The 16,429-nt window shown below is 38.2% G+C and overlaps 1 protein-coding gene across 2 annotated transcripts in view; it reads left to right on the forward strand.

Annotated features, from left to right (window-relative positions):
- The first annotated feature begins 1,373 nt into the window (after window positions 1-1,373).
- Window positions 1,374-16,429, forward strand: part of SLC71A1 (solute carrier family 71 member 1) — a 39,881-nt gene continuing 24,825 nt past the window's right edge. Inside the window, exons 1-2 of one of the 2 annotated variants that reach the window (XM_012748601.2) lie at window positions 1,374-1,613; window positions 13,732-13,827. In XM_012748601.2, coding sequence (XP_012604055.1) covers window positions 1,530-1,613; window positions 13,732-13,827 — 180 coding nt within the window. In that variant the 5' untranslated portion in view covers window positions 1,374-1,529. Of the gene's footprint in view, window positions 1,614-8,838; window positions 8,978-13,731; window positions 13,828-16,429 lie in introns of those variants that run through there. The other variant, XM_012748602.3, reaches the window with a different exon arrangement.

Raw genomic sequence — 16,429 nt, forward strand, 5'->3', positions numbered from 1 at the left:
CAATCTCAAAGCTTGGTGGCTTAACTAAAGTACATTTTCTCTTACATATTAATAGTTTCTGAGAGTTAGTATTCCAGGAGTGGCTAAGCTGTGTGGTCCTAGCTCAGGGTCACTCATGAAGTGTGGTAAGGATGTTTGTTGGTAAAGGTTGCAGTCTGCTAAAGGCTTGGTAAGGAGTGGAGGATCCACTTCTGAAATGACTCATTCACTTGGGTTTTGGTAGGAGGCTACAATTCCTGGGCAACAGAATCTCTCCATAGGCTGCTTCAATATCCTCAAGACATGGCAGCTGACTTTCCCTGGCTCTGGGCCCCAAAATGAATGAAAAAGAGAGCTTGCAGGAAGATGCAGTGCCTTTTATGACCTAGGCTCTGAAGTCAATACTGTCACTCTGCTTTATCAAATGGAAAAGTCACTAAAACCAGCCCACACTCAAGGGGAAGAAAATTAAATTCCGTATCTTCCAGAGAGGAATACCTTTGCATTTGTGAACATATCTTAAAACCACCATACCCAGCTTCACTATTTTTTAACATTTCGCTTTGTCCCTCTCTACCTCTCACCTATATACACACTCATGCATATAAATATTATTTCCTAACCATTTAAAGGTAGGTAGCGTGCATTGTACTCCTTCACTTAGTTCTTAAGAAAAAGGATATTGTTATACAACACAGTAGTTATCAAAATCAAAAATTAACATTGTGACAGTACTTTAAATCTACAGTCCATATTCCACTTGTGTCAACTGTCCTTTCTAGCAAATTTCCCATCAAATTTATTTTTAGATAATTTAGTGGAAAGGTAGTGGCCTATGACAGAGGTCATGTAAGTTTTAACTGGCAGGGAATACAGAAAAGGTCCTGAGACGAGGGAGCTTCTGTAAACAAGCATTGTCCAGTTGAGTTATAGTGTGTGTGGGGGGGGAGCTAAACAAAAGACTGTTTCTGAAAACCCATCTTTACCTCTTAGGTTACCTGCTATTTCTGGAAAATGGTTTCTCTTTACTGTTCCCTTCAGTTCCCCTCCTGGTTGGAGCACAGTTGGAGACCATGCTAACAGTTTAGAACGTCTGGTCGGAACTCCAGTGCAACCATTTATCAGCCGGATTTCCGCGAACAGGTAACAACTTTCTGAAACAGACGCCTTCGTCTGTGAAGAGGGGTACAGTACCTGTCCCTATCGCCCAGAACTGCCGTAAGGACTAAGCGAGCTGTGGACCGAAAGCGCAGGGCTTGACAGGCGGCCAGCAGCGCCCGGCGAGCCCGCGGGCTCCCTTCCCCGGCTTCCCCGCTTGCGCGCCGGCCGCGGAGCTCGCGAGCGGGCGGGCGGGGCGGCGTCACGTGGGCGGGGCGGGCTCGTCGGCCGATCGCACGATGTGACGCGCCGCCGGAGGCAGGCCGGGCCCTCAAGATGGCGGCGGGCGCCCCGAGCGGCTCGGCCCGGCGGTAGTGGCGGGACGGCACTAGCCGCTGGGGCCGGCCGCCCCGGGAGTGGCTGCAGCAGCGCCAGGAAACGAGGATGGTAAAATGACCCAGGGGAAGAAGAAGAAACGGGCCGCGAACCGCAGTATCATGCTGGCCAAGAAGATCATCATTAAGGACGGAGGCACGGTGAGCTTGGGTTCCGCGCCGGCGAGTGCTCCTTGGGGCCCCTATCCCATGTCTTTCTGCCCCCCACGCTGTCGCCCCCGTGAGCCCCCGCCTACCCCCACCCTGTCTGCCGTGCCGGCGTCTCGGGCTCCCGGACGCCCATTCCGCTGCTCCGGGGATTGTCCTCTCCCCAGGCCTCTGGCCTCCGGGGCCCATCCTCGCGTCTCCCGCACCTGCCTCCCTCTGCTCCCGCCGCCACCGGAGGCCCTGCGGCCTCTCGCCCCACGTGCGCCTCCGCCGCGGGGAGCGACGTGCCGGCTCTCCCGCCTGCCGGCCAGCCCGCCCGCCGCCGCAGCCTCGTCTTCGCTGCCAGGCCCTGCGAAGCGGTCGCCGCGCTCGCCGTGGGGCCAGGAGCGAGCCCTGGCTCTCTGTGTTGCTAACGGGATGGCATCTGGCGCCGCGACCCCGCTGCGGCTCGGTAGTACGTTCGCTTTCTCCTTCCACGCCGCTCTGCGTCGGTGCTCCTGCCCTTAGCTGCGTACTGTGCCGTAGACCTACCTGGTCGGGAGGTGCGCTTCCTCCCCGCTGCCCGGCGTCGCGAGCCGGACGGTAGACAGCTGGGGCCTACAGCCGAATCTCGGCTAGTTTTCAAAGAACAGTCATCACCTTGTGCCGTAAGATCAAAACTACTACTAGAATTGATCATGGCCTAAGGATTAGAAGAAGATGCTTTGAAAGGAAGACAGGTTGAGAACAAGAAAAAAAAATGTTTGCTTTTTAGAAACAGTTGTCATCACAACTTTATGCGCTGTGTTGTAGTTAACCAGCAGGGGACATAGGATTTTTAATTGAAAAAGAAAAAAAACAAACAAACCCTCACTTATACTTTTTAATGCTAGGATTCCCCGTTGCTACCCTCTCTGGTCTTTGTTGCACCCTTGGATATCACGTTCTGAAATAGAATGAAAAGGTGAAATACATGTTTCACTTTCCTGAGATGTGTGCAGAAATGGTTCCTTTAATTCCATTTCTGTTTATGTTTTATTGGAGCCCTGATCAACTGCTAGCACAGCACTCAGTATGTAAGTAGGCCAGTACTGAAGATTTGCTGAATTCACTTGAAATACATGACAACTTTCTTCTGACATTTCAGAACACGGCCCAGGCAATATGCCTAAATTTAAATAACTTGGGACATATGTAATGATTTCAGAGTATATTTTTATGTAATCAGATTTATTAGATGTCATAACTTTGAAGTTTGTTGAAAAAAGAAACTTCAAAATTTCTCTGATCCTTTTTATTGTGCTTGATTAATTAAAACATTACTTTGATGAAATCAGTTATGAATAGTCATAGCTTTTGATGGAGTTGGTAAGAGCTATGTGGGAGAAAAATACTGTTGCCTTTGTCAACCTTTAGAAAGAATATTTTAAATTCTTCATAAAAATCTACAAAATAGAGGCAGTGGAGGATTATATTTTTATAAGATCAAGTGATTTTTAAGATCAGTATTCTTTGCAAAAAAAGAATGGAAACTGTGATAAACACTCTTACATTTTCCTTCCAGTCTTATTACCTCTCTGGAGTTTTGTTTGATTTACTTTACAGCAGGTGAGCATGGGGGTATTATCATTTCTCATCTTTATACACTTAATGTTTCACTTTCCATTCTAAGCACTGGACACTCTTAGAATAGGAGCTTTGTTTTGCATCTTTGAATGACACAGGACTTAGTACATGAATTTTAAAGTGATAAAAACACTTTTATTTTGTAGTAGCACATTCCTAGATTAATTTTTATTATAATTTTTATACATAATCAGGGGATATATTTCAATAAATGTTGGAAATTTTTTGCAGTACTTGTATTTTAATCTATTCCAGCCTTAAATGAAAAAAGTATAACTGTTACAGTCATAGAAGTGATTTTAAAATGGCATTTGCTTTTCTGCCTCTCTGCTTACACTAGGTCAGACTGTTAGGAACATTTTTTAAGAAAGGGGAAAAAATTGTCATTTGATATTCTGTTCTTGTATTTTTTTAAAAAAAATTCATTGTATCATATAGAATGTTTTGGAGTTATTGCTATTGTCATTACAGTTTCAGAGATTTTAGAAAGTTCCACCAGTGGATAGATTTATTGAGAGTCAGGTGTCTGAGGCTTACGGTCATACATGACAGGCTTTGAGCACTATTTCACATACCTGATCAGTGGTACCGATCTGAACCCCTTCTGTTTTCTTCTGTTCAACAATGTTAATAAAATTCTTTCCCATTGTCCTTCTGCTGATGACATATTTGTAGGCCTGTTCAGCCAATTTTAAAATTTATAAACAGAATAGTGAGTTGTTAATGATTTATCTAAAAAATTAGAGCAGATTTATAGTGTTTAATAGTTGAAGCAGTGAAGTGAACCCTCCTAAGTGAACCAGGTTAATCATAAGTTACTGGCATTTTTTTCCTTGAAATTGTATTTCATTTGGCTCTGAAGCCAGGATAAGGGTAATATGCTGCCTATTTGAGTAGTATGTAATTAAGGTAAATTACATTAAGGTATGTGATTCTGATCAGGCATTCTTAACCTGGGCCTGTTCACCCTGAAGTTTTTGCAAAATTTTCTTTGACTATACATTTTTCTTGGGAGATTCCCCAAAACGTCCATTCTTCTCAAAAGTTTAAGAGTAGTTGTTGTGTTTGAAAACAGCATAAGTAGTGAAAGAATAAGTTCCGCAGCTTATAGTCAGTAAATATTTATTTAATCATATACTGTATACCATTTCACTGATGAAAGTAACCATGACTTTGGTGGATTCACTTTTGAAGCATCCATACTGTAGATATACAGTTTTTAGTTATAAGTTTTAATGTATATAACTAACATTTTGATGTATCTTAGTATAGACTACATAAAACCACTGAATTAAAAATGCATTCTGACATTTTGGAATACTAAAATTTTGTTTTGGTCTGTTAAATCTTAACCATGTATTGTTTCCAAGTTGTTTATAAGCATTCCAGTTAGAGGCTAAGAGGTAAAGAGTTATTTACATTATTGAAATTGAATTTTCCTTGTGATTTTTTTTTTTTTTTTTTTTTTGAGACAGAGTCTCGCTTGTTGACCAGGCTAGAGTGAGTGCCATGGCATCAGCCTAGCTCACAGCAACCTCAAACTCCTGGGCTCAAGCAATCCTTCTGCCTCAGCCTCCCGAGTAGCTGGGACTACAGGCATGCGCCACCATGCCCGGCTAATTTTCTATATATATTAGTTGGCCAATTAATTTCTTTCTATTTATAGTAGAGACGGGGTCTTGCTCTTGCTCAGGCTGGTTTCGAACTCCTGACCTCAAGCAATCCGCCCGCCTCAGCCTCCCAGAGTGCTAGGATTACAGGTGTGAGCCACCGTGCCCGGCTTTTTCCTTGTGATTTTTAAAGTTTGCTTTTTTAAAATATGATCTTTATTGTTTTGTGTGAATACAGTTGTGGGACTGCATCTCTGACAAAGTGGAAAATGTATGGTTCTTTCACAGCGAATTGGTAAAATGACTTTAAAAATTTGATAGATGGCCAGGCGCGGTGGCTCACGCCTATAATCCTAGCACTCTGGGAGGGCGAGGCGGGAGGATCGCTCAAGGTCAGGAGTTTGAAACCAGCCTGAGCAAGAGTGAGACCTGGTCTCTACTATAAATAAAAAAAAGAAAATAATTGGCCAACTAATATGCATAGAAAAAATTAGCTGGGCATGGTGGCGCATGCCTGTAGTCCCAGCTGCTCGGGAGACTGAGGCAGGAGGATCACTTGAGCCCAGGAGTTTGAGGTTGCTATGAGTTAGGCTGATGCCAGGGCACTCACTCCTGCCTGGGCAACAAAGTGAGACTCTGTCTCAAAAAAAAAAAATTTTTGATAGAAAGCAAGGCATGTGTGAATTGCTTTGTTGGATGTACCTGGAAAAAGAAGACTTAATGTATCATTTCCAAAGGGAAATACATATGCCCAGAAAAGCAGAGCATCAGATTTTTTTTTCTTGGTATCTCTGATTTTAATTAGAGCAAATAGGAGTCAGCAACAACTCTTTACCTACAAGGATGGCTGAAGTAGTGGCAGGATGGCTCTCAGGGGTATAAGGCCTCTATGGACCCAGAAAGCTATTAAATAACTTTTAGTAACTAGCATACAAGCTCTGAGGGGACCCTGTGATGCTTTTCAAAAAGCAGCCAATGCCTAGAAACATCAGGGTGTATATACTGTCTTTGGTAGGGATGTTGTAGGCAGTGCCATGAATGACTTTAACTCCTTACCTCCATGGATCAATGTTTGCTTTAGGTTGTGTTTACACAACCTAAATTAGTAAGCAGTTTTCTCAGATTAATTACCATATATATCCAGTTCATTCTGATACATGGGAAGACCTGCTTCCCAATATAATCATACCATTTGCAGAAATTCCCTTATTCTTTTGCACCTACCAAAAGTTTAAAGTTTAAGTAAAAAGAATAGCTTTTTCTACCAGCATTCTGACAAGTGTATATGATTTAAACTTTTTATTTATTTAAAAGCTCAAGTTGTCTTTTAGCACTATTTTGAATTAGAAGTCTCAAAGTAACAGTTGATGATTTCAGCTGGGGTACATCAAGATCCCTGAAATAGGTTTTGTCTCTTTGATGGCCAGGTGTTATAGCCTATTCTTCATAAAGGGTTGACTTTGTCGATCATGTATAAAAACAGTTACAAGGCCGGGCGCGGTGGCTCACGCCTGTAATCCTAGCACTCTGGGAGGCTGAGGCGGGCAGATTGCTCGAGGTCAGGAGTTCGAAACCAGCCTGAGCAAGAGCGAGACCCCGTCTCTACTATAATTAGAAAGAAATTAATTGGCCAACTAATATATATAGAAAAAATTAGCCGGGCATTTTGGTGCATGCCTGTAGTCCCAGCTACACGGGAGGCTGAGGCAGCAGGGTTGTTTGAGCCCAAGAGTTTGAGGTTGCTGTAAGCTAGGCAGACGCCATGGCACTCACTCTAGCCTGGGCAACAAAGCAAGACTCTGTCTCAAAACAAACAAACAAACAAACAAAAAAACAGTTACAAATTCTATCATATGAAATATTTTCCCTTAGGGAGTCTTTTTTTAAATCAAGGAATGGTAGATAATATATATTTATCATTTAGCTATATAAATCGAGTAATTAGAAATCACACCAGTCCTGATTTCAGGACAGGCATTAGTGACAGTTTGATTTTTGAGTTAGTGGTGGTTTTTAAATTTTTAATTTTATCTTTTTAGTGAGTTCAATTTGTAGTCATTTGAAACAGTCATTTGAAACAGCGAAAAATTTTGATGACTTAACTTGATTTAACAGCCACATCTTTTCCTGCTAAGGAAGATAGATTATATTGTCTTGTTGCTTATCTTTTCAAAATTTACCACAAAACAGTACAATCTCAAACTCTAACACTCACCCCCACTTTAAGAATAAAACTTAATCTTGATAAACTGCTATGAAGAATATTTTTAAGAAGTATCTTTCATTCTATTTAGGAGCAATTTTAACCAATACTGCTTTACTTTGTGATGATGCACAGATACTGAATATCCCTTACTTTAAAATCGATCCATAACATGTAAGATAATTTTAAAATATCAATGCAAATTAAGCCAACGTGACTTAATTAGCATAATGGTGTCAGTATATGTTTATGGTGATTCATATTTTCAGAAAGTTGAGGGTTGGTTTCCTTTTTGTTTTACAAATGTAGTAAACTCTGCCCTGTTTGATTAAAGTCAGAGAAAACAAGAAAAAACACCACCATACCAGATACTAGTGGTAAAGCCTTGCAGCCATTCTGTAATGTGTCAGGATCTCATTAAAGCAGCTTTGTAATTACAGTATTTTCCATAGTAACTTTTTTTTTGTCCCTCCCTGAAAAGCTCAAATTCTTTGATGCCTACAACTAAGTATCTTTTTTTCTGTGTAAGACTTTTACATTAAATTATTTTAGTTAGCTTAGCTGTATACTGTTAAGAGGAAATGCATTTTTAATGAAGATTTTACTCTCATTCTTGATTGATAACTTGTCAGAATATTAAATTCTAAGTTCAGAATTATTTTTCTTAATACTTTATTTTGTTATTTGTCATGTTTCTTTTATTTTCTTAACTTTTTGAGACTTCACAACTACAGAAAAGATGCAAGAATAGCACAATGAATATTCATTTGCACATCATATAGATTCATGATTTACCAGTTGTTAACATTTTGCCACATTTGCTTTTACTTTCTCTATGTATATATACTCACATTTTTTCCTCTGAACCATCTGAACATTAGTTGTAGACATCATGACACTTTATCCCTAAAATGCTTAGATATGTCACCTAAGAATAAAGGTATTTTCCCTTATAACCACAAGACAATCACCACAGTCAGGAAATTTAATATTAACACAGCACTAATTTGCAATATATAATCTACAGCCACATTCCCCCAATCGCCCCAATAACACCTTTGTAGTTTGTTTTGTTGGGGTTTTTTTGATGCAGGGTTTAATCATTATACTTAGTTGTCATCTTTCTTCAGCCTCTTTTTAGTCTAGAATAGCTGTTTTGGCTTTTTTTTGTTTTTTTTTTTTTTAATGATCTTGACATTTTTGAAGAGTCTAAGCCAGTTGTTTTACAGAATGACTCTGTTTGGTTTATTCTCATTGTTTTCTCACAAGATAGCATGCTAATTAATAAATAGAATTATAATGCCCAGTTACTCTTGGAGTAACTTCTACCTCCTGGCCAACAATCCACATAAGCTCCTGGTTCACTGATATATCTCTTACATACCAGGCATTGTGCTATGGATTAGGATGCTGTAATGGAGAAGACTTGATCCCTGTACTTAAGAGAGTGATAGTCTGTGGTAGTATATGCAATAGTTAAGATTTGGTCTCTGCAGTTGCTTAGATTGGACTCTGCCACATCTCTTATTTGCTGTATCGGACTGTGAAATGGAGATAATAGTATTTATCTAGAAAGGTTGTTAGAAAGAGTAAGTTAGATTATGAATGAAAACCATCATAAATCTTCAGTAATATTCTTTTATTGTTATTTTAATCTAGTGTCTGTATAATCCATGTGTTAAATACTGTAGTGAACAGTGGGATATCAAAGTATAGAGGAGGGAATTAATAAGGAAGTTGCAAGTTAAGTTAATGTACTGTGTTTAAGTATAGTAACTATACTGAATATTATGGTAATAGGTAGAAGAGACTTGTAGAATAATTCATTTCAGTTCTACAAACATCTGTTAAGCACCTTTGTGCTATGCATGTGCCAGATGATCCAGATCATAGAAGAATAAAGCACAGGGCTGCCTCAAGGAGCAATGAGCTTGAAAAAGGTAAGTTTAGGCCAAATAAAATAAGTACTTTACATAGATAAATTTTATAAAAGTTGTTCAATGTAACAGAGTAAAATAATAAATAAGTAGATTTTTAGAGGCCCAGCCAAAGGCCTAGGTGACAAAACTATGGTCTGTTACCTGTTACCAATAGAAAGTATGATTTGGAAATTTAGTGATTAGATTGAGGGGTAGAATTGAGGGATAAAGGAGATGGCCCCTGATTTCTGAGGTTAAAGTTAGAGATGACTACCATGGAACCATCTCTTATGCCTTCATAAGAGAGAAATTACTCAGCCGAATGGACTTCTGGTTTAGTAGTTATTATAGTTTTTGGTGGCATGTCTTGGCATTAGTGGCTGGGTATGTGTTAGTTTAGATTCAGTTTTGTCTCCCTGAGAATTTTTCACTTTGTATCCCTTGCAGTTTTCTTGAGCCATCCTCAAATGTCATTTGTTGATAAGATCTCTTTATGATCTGAGCTCTCTACTCTAGACACTGTAAACTACTAACTGGTCAAATATTTTCATGTCTTCTTATCCATTACCTCTCCCCTCTGGTTTTTCTGCCTAGTTCATGATCAAATATTCCCAAATTGTCCTGAAATTTTGCTTATGGGTGGGTATTCCATTACAACCACCAGTGCTTGTGTCAAAGTCCTACCTAGAAGTTTTCTTAATTCCAAATCAGTAAAATCTTTTTTAATTTTATAAAAATGTTGTATTGCGTTTGAATTCTTTAAAATAGAAGAGATGAATGTGTATAAATAACCAAATACTTCAGAACAAGCAAATATCTTCCCTCCCTGCTTTTTAAAAAAATAAATAATAATATGTTTTCCTACCAATTCTGGGAAATTTGATAGAATGATTCAGGAGAGACAAGTATATGCAGCCTACCTATCTTTCTCCATTCTAGTTTTACCTAGTTTTTCTCCTAAATAAACAACACATCTTTCTCTAAAAGTACAAGCATGCTCATTAGAAAAGATTTAGGAAATTCAGAACAGTATAGTAAACAGATTTTTTTGTGTGTTTTTCATGGTTGAAATTACCCTACATATATAATTTTATTTCATACTTTGATATTTTTAAAATTTAACATTGCCATAAGCATTTTTACGTGTCATTATAAATCTATAAATAATTTGGGGCTGTATATTATTCTGATTTACATACTGTGATTTGATTATGGGGTATGTAACAAAAAGTTGAACATTTAGTTTTCTGTTTTTCCTATTATAATTGATGCTGCCATGAATATCTTTGTGGAAGAGCTTTTTCTGAATGTTTATTTCTATAGGATAGGATGTTATTAAATATTTTAAAAATTATCAGTGTATGTCCTTTATATTTTTTATAATGTCTTAGTGCTTTTGTATTGGTTTTTATGAATGCCTCGCCTGGCTAAGATAGTAATCTTTTGTTATTTCTTGCATAATCTTCCTCAATTTGTTTGCCTTTTAAATTCAGCTAATGTTGTGCATGTTTTTCTCAAACCAGTATGACTAAAACGGAATTAATCTTTTATGCTTTCTCCATTCCTTACTGTCTAGTCAACCAACCCAGAAACTGAAATCTTATTTCTTCATTGCTGATCTTCCCTTCCCCTCTGCTACATCTGGTCAACCACTGAGTCCTGTTGCTTTACTCCATTCTTACTGCCACCATCTTATTCAGGTTACTGTTTCCTCTAACCTGGGTTTCTGCAACAACCTGCCTTCTGGTTTTTCTGATTCCCTTCCAACCTATTTGCCACATGACAGTGAAAGTTGTTATTCTAGAAAGGCAGTCCCGTGATGTGATTTACTCTGGCTTAAAACGTTTCAGTGTTTTCCTGCTGCCTTAGGTTAAAGGCCTTAATGTGACTTAAAAGACCTTTTTCGAGTTAGCTCTCCAACTTCACCTCTCCTAACCTCTCAGCCTCAACTATTGCCGCTTTCCTCCTTAGGTATCAGATACTGAAATAAGCTGTAATGTCTCCTGTTTTCTGGCCTTCACATATCATGTTCTCTTTACCTCATATACTCTTGGTCATCATATCTCCCCTCACCTCCCACCCCATCCCATACACACCTGACAATCCTGACATCTTTCCCATTGGACTGTGAGGTGTTAGCTTAGATGATACTGCCTTTCTCCTGAGAAGCCTCGTCTGACATTCCTCTTGACTAAGTGTGCTTCATTTAAACATACAGCCACTTTTAATACATTATTTCCTACTATCCGTTTTGTTCTGTGTGTATATTACATATTTTTAATATAATTACCATCTTTTTATCAGCATTTCCCAAACTTCTTTCCACAGAACTCAAGTGTCCATGAGATATTATCTGTTGTGTAAAAGGACTCCACGTCCGAGGTTGAAGAACAGTGCACACTGGATTTTCTTGGAGATTTGTAATATAAGTTAGCATGTTAAAGGCCCTGAGAAGTTCTACCAAGCTTTCTACTTGGTGCTGGGTATATGTGGTGGTAAACAATACATTTGGAGCTTACCAAATCCTATGGCCATTTTTTGATCTTATCTTACTATCCTTGTTTCATTTGGTACTTACTGGTCATCACCCCTTTTTCCTAAAGCTACTCCTTTATCATCTGTAACACTGTAGTCTTTTGATTCTCCTAATATTTTTCTCATTTTTCTTTATCTTCCTCATGGGTTCCTTTTCCATTGCCTACCACTAAAATGTTGGCATTCCTTGGGGTTCTGTCTTAGCCCACTGCTTTTTTACACTTTATCCTCTCCTGAAAATTTCATCCACTCTGGTAGTTTCAAACATCACATTTGCTGCTGACTAATTGTTTTAATAAGGGCTGAAAGACAATAGAAATGTTATAAGGAAAGAGGACAATCTCATAGATAGGACCTGAAGTAAATCTGAGCCTCGTGGGAGAAAAAGTATTGGGAAGCCACCAACTTCTGCTACTAGACAGTCAACCTAAAAATCTGGAATTCATTCCTGACTCTCCCTCCCCCTATTTATCAAGTTCTGCCATCTTCAAATTCTGAATACTTACATCCATTCTCTCTCCTCCGGAGTCTGTACGACTCCACTATTTCATGCCCTCATCCTCTCATTTGAGCTGATTCAAATAGCCTCCTTTTGCATGCACTTTGCTCCTCAGTTCTATCCTTTAGGAAATCACCAGTGATATATTGAAAATTGCAGGTTTGATCAGATCATTCTCTTACTTGAAACCCTTCAGTGGTTTCCTATGTCTCCTAAGAAAAGATGAGAATTTCCTTAATAAAGTATAGAGGCTACCTCTTCTGCCTCCCTCTCCTTATTTTCCAGCAGCTTTAGATGGTTATGGCCCTTGTCTACTTCATTCTGGTTTTCTCCAAAGTGACTATCAACACCACTCTCTTTTCTTTCAGTACTCTTCTCCTGCTTCCTAATCTGTGCATATCTCTTTTATTGCATGAACATATAAGCAGATGATTACAATGAGGTTTCTTCCTTTCTAGACTATAAACTCCTTGGCATCAGGTGTCTGTCTTAACTGTTTTTGTAATTCTGGAACCTTTGGTACCCTTAGGTGCTCTGTACATGTATTTTGAATGAATGAGATCTTACACAAATTTATTTCCAGCAGTGGTCCTTCAACCTTGAGTTCTACCCCAGGGGTTTTCAAGTACCTGAATTCTATAGGTTGGGAGAGACCTCTGTTATTTTAAATGATTGATGATGCATTGTGGCAATACTAAAAATAATACAGCATTGTTTTCAGTATATAGAGAAATCCAAAAACTTAATATTTTTGCACAAGTCTGTTGAATATTCTTTAAAACTTAGGTATAACATTGTAATTTGTGTTTGTTTGCATGCAAATCTGGATCTTAAATGTTTAAGTTGATTGATGAGGCCAAATAGGAGTAGTTTAGACATTTGTCTAGAAAATCTTGTCTTATCATACAAACTTTTTTAGTGGAGACTAAATTGATATTATAGGTTATTTGTTTTTCCATCAATTTCGTATTGCTCTTTAAGATATGAAACTTAACAACTGAAGTAATTCTTACAACATATCTAGCTGCAGTATAAGATGAACTTAGTTTTGCACTTTCTTTTCTTGTGTACATGAAATCCCAAACCACTTACATACTACTTTGGGGACTGTTCCGCTTTTGAGCCATGTTGATATTTGTTATTTTTGCTGCTTGCTTCATTTATTTTTTGAGTTAGTGCAGTAGTCTCCTAACTGCTACACCTTTGCCAGAAAAATCTTTCTTAAAACTTTCATATAATCATGTGAGTTTTACTTAAAATCCTTTAGTGGCTCCCATTGCTTTCAGAACTTAGACTCTTTAGCTAGTCGACGAGTATCTCTAGCTCATCTTTCAATACACCCCAACGTGCTGCCATGCTCTAATTGTACTGAACTACATACATGAGTCCCATAATGCCTCATGCTCTCAGCCTCTGAACCTTTGTGCAGGCTGAGCAGTCCTTCCCGCCCTCTACCCCCACCCATCTAACTCTGTTACAGCCTTTCAACCTGTCTCTTGGAAGTCCGATATTACCAGCACCGCCACACACAGTATGTTCCCATTGCACACTGTGCTTACAGAAATGAATTTAGTTGTTTTCTTGTCCATCCCTGACACATTGAGCACAAGGGACAGTCTGTGCAGATGTTGGACACGGTGCCCAGTACATATATGTTCTTAATAAATATTTATTGACTGTTGCCATTATTGTTATTAATTCTGGAATGTACTCTTAACTTTTTAAAAAATCTGTTTTATAGCCTCAAGGAATAGGTTCTCCTAGTGTTTATCATGCGGTTATCGTCATCTTTTTGGAGTTTTTTGCTTGGGGATTATTGACAGCACCCACCTTGGTGGTAAGTAATCTTTTAACTTATTTATCACTGACTCTAAAGTCTCTTTTTCTTTAGTTTTGAAGGAAAAAATGGCCCCTTTTCCTTTCCATGGTTAATTCTCCCACCAAAATTTTCAACCCTTCAGTACTCCTGTATTTTATTGCTTGAGTTGTCTTTTCCAACCTTCTCCTTTGCTTTTTTGGAAGGGTGGAGGGTGTGTAATTGGACATATTCAGGCACAGGCTCATCACCACTCTGTTTGGATAGAGTGGAAGGGATTCTACTGACAGGTTTGGGAAAGATGATCACTGTGACCTGCATGACTCAGCATAATTATCTTGAGACTCATTTATGCAGTTGCATATTCTAAATACAAGTTTCTTTTCATTTGGGCCGAGGATTGAGAGGTAACCATCTAGAAGAGTTATTCTTTCATAGGTCTAAACTGATTTTACCCAGATTTCCCCAGATTTAAAACGTTAGAAAAGACCTCCCTGCCGGACAGCTCAACTCAGGCGATAGTTGGTTTTCTCCTACTGTTACAGATAAAGGGAATGGTGTGAGGGAAGGAGTATCTATGGTACAAATCTATACTATCTTGAAAGGAATAATTAGGATAAATGTACAGCTTACCAAATCCTAGAAGGATAGAATTTTAAAATCTTATACTATCTTACATTTTCATGAGATTGTTCATTGTTATACAAAACTTTTTACAAAAAGGCTATTTATAGAAAAATTGGATGATCATATAAGTAAGGTGAACTAGTTTAAGAACATTTACAATCCATATTTCTTGGCATATTTATTTACAGCTACATAGTCATTACTATATATACATAAAATACAGACGTTTAACAGTTATTTTGAATATAGAGGGGATAAGCCTAAGCACTGCTATAATAAGATTCAGGATAAAAGAAAATCTTCAGACAAATCCAATTTTTTTAAATAATAAAGTAGGCATTGCTAGTTAGACTAGCTCCCTGAATAACTGACATATATTACAAGTTGTAAGAATGCCAATTTGAATGTTCCTTTTGAAATCCTTTTCTTTTTAAGAAGTGTAACTCATTTACCTATAATGGATTATCAGTTTTACATAAATGGATTTTCAAATAATTGAAATGTGGACTTTTAAAATAGCAGACTTTTTTTTAACTTACTAATTTATGATGGAAATCTTTCAAAAGTTAATTTACATATTTTCTGTCTTCATAATCCAAGTACAGTGATTTGGAACTTCCTCCAATGATGCAAGTTCATTATGACATTTGTAACTTCATTATATTGTAATAATCTGTTGTTAAGGGCTACTGAGGTGCTGTAATGACTTGTGGTCTCATGACTTTATATTAGCTTTTCTAATGCTCCAGTGTGTTTAGAATCTACTACTGCCAGTTTAACACAAATCTGTCTGGTGGATCATCACTCCAATGATTTAAAGTGCTTGAGCTTTGTAATAGTAAACAGTCTATATGTATTTACATTATCATGGGCCCAGGCACAGTCCTAAGCACTTTAAATACATTATCATTTAATCCTCATAACGACCTTGTGAGATATTGGCCTCATAATACAGATGAGGAAATTGAGGCTTAGTAAAGTTAAGAAACTTGATTGCTACTATGATAGTAAACTGCAGTGTTGATATGTGCTTGATTCTGTTGCTCAGTCTTTTAGTGAGTGGCTCATATCCACGTTTTAGATAGTTGAGGTTTTTGGGCAGCCCAACCACTAGCTAAGTAGGGGAGTTAAAATGTGGGTAAGCTGTTAGCAAGCTGTCAGAAAAGCTTTCTGTGATGTTTCCATAATTTGTCATCATAATTTAAAATTGGTTTACATTTTTTAGATATGTCAACTTTTTGTGCAATTTTGGTGCAGTTTTTTTTCCTCCTAGTTGAAAAAAGGGAGACTATCTTCTTTAAGAACAAAGAAGGAAACTACTTATTTAGGCAGAAAGTCTGTATTCATTTTTTGTAGACATAGAAAACAGACTTTGTGCTTAGTGTATTCTTAATTATTTTTAATAAAAAATGGACAGTATTTTTAATTTTTCTTTTTTTCACTTTTTAATATACAGGTGCTCCTTGACTTATGATGGGGTTAAGTCCAGAACCCATCATGAGTTGAAAATATGTTTAAATTGAAAATACATTAATACACCCAACTACCAAACATCATATCTTAGCCTAGTCTACCTTAAATGTGCTCAGACGGCTTACATTGGCCTGCCATTGGGCAGAGTCATCCAACAACACAGCACACTGTAGAATATTGGTTGTTTACCTTCGTGATCCCGTGGGTGCCTGGGAGTTGCTATTCGCTGCCTAGCATAACAAGAAAGTATTGTGTTTACTGTAGAGTATCTTTTTCCAAGTGCCCATCAATACATGAGCAGATTAATAAAATGTGGTATATGTATACCATGGAGTACTACTCAGCCGCAAAAAACAATGGTGAACTAATACCTCTTGTATTATCCTGGATGGAGCGAGAACCTATTCTTCGAAGTGAAGTGTCACAAGAATGGAAAAACAGGGACCACGTGTACTCACCATTAAACTAGCACTAACTGATCAACACTTATGTGCACATATGAAAGTAACATTCATTGGGTGTC

Source organism: Microcebus murinus, chromosome 2 (assembly GCF_040939455.1).
Source record: "Microcebus murinus isolate Inina chromosome 2, M.murinus_Inina_mat1.0, whole genome shotgun sequence".
NCBI lineage: Eukaryota > Metazoa > Chordata > Mammalia > Primates > Cheirogaleidae > Microcebus > Microcebus murinus.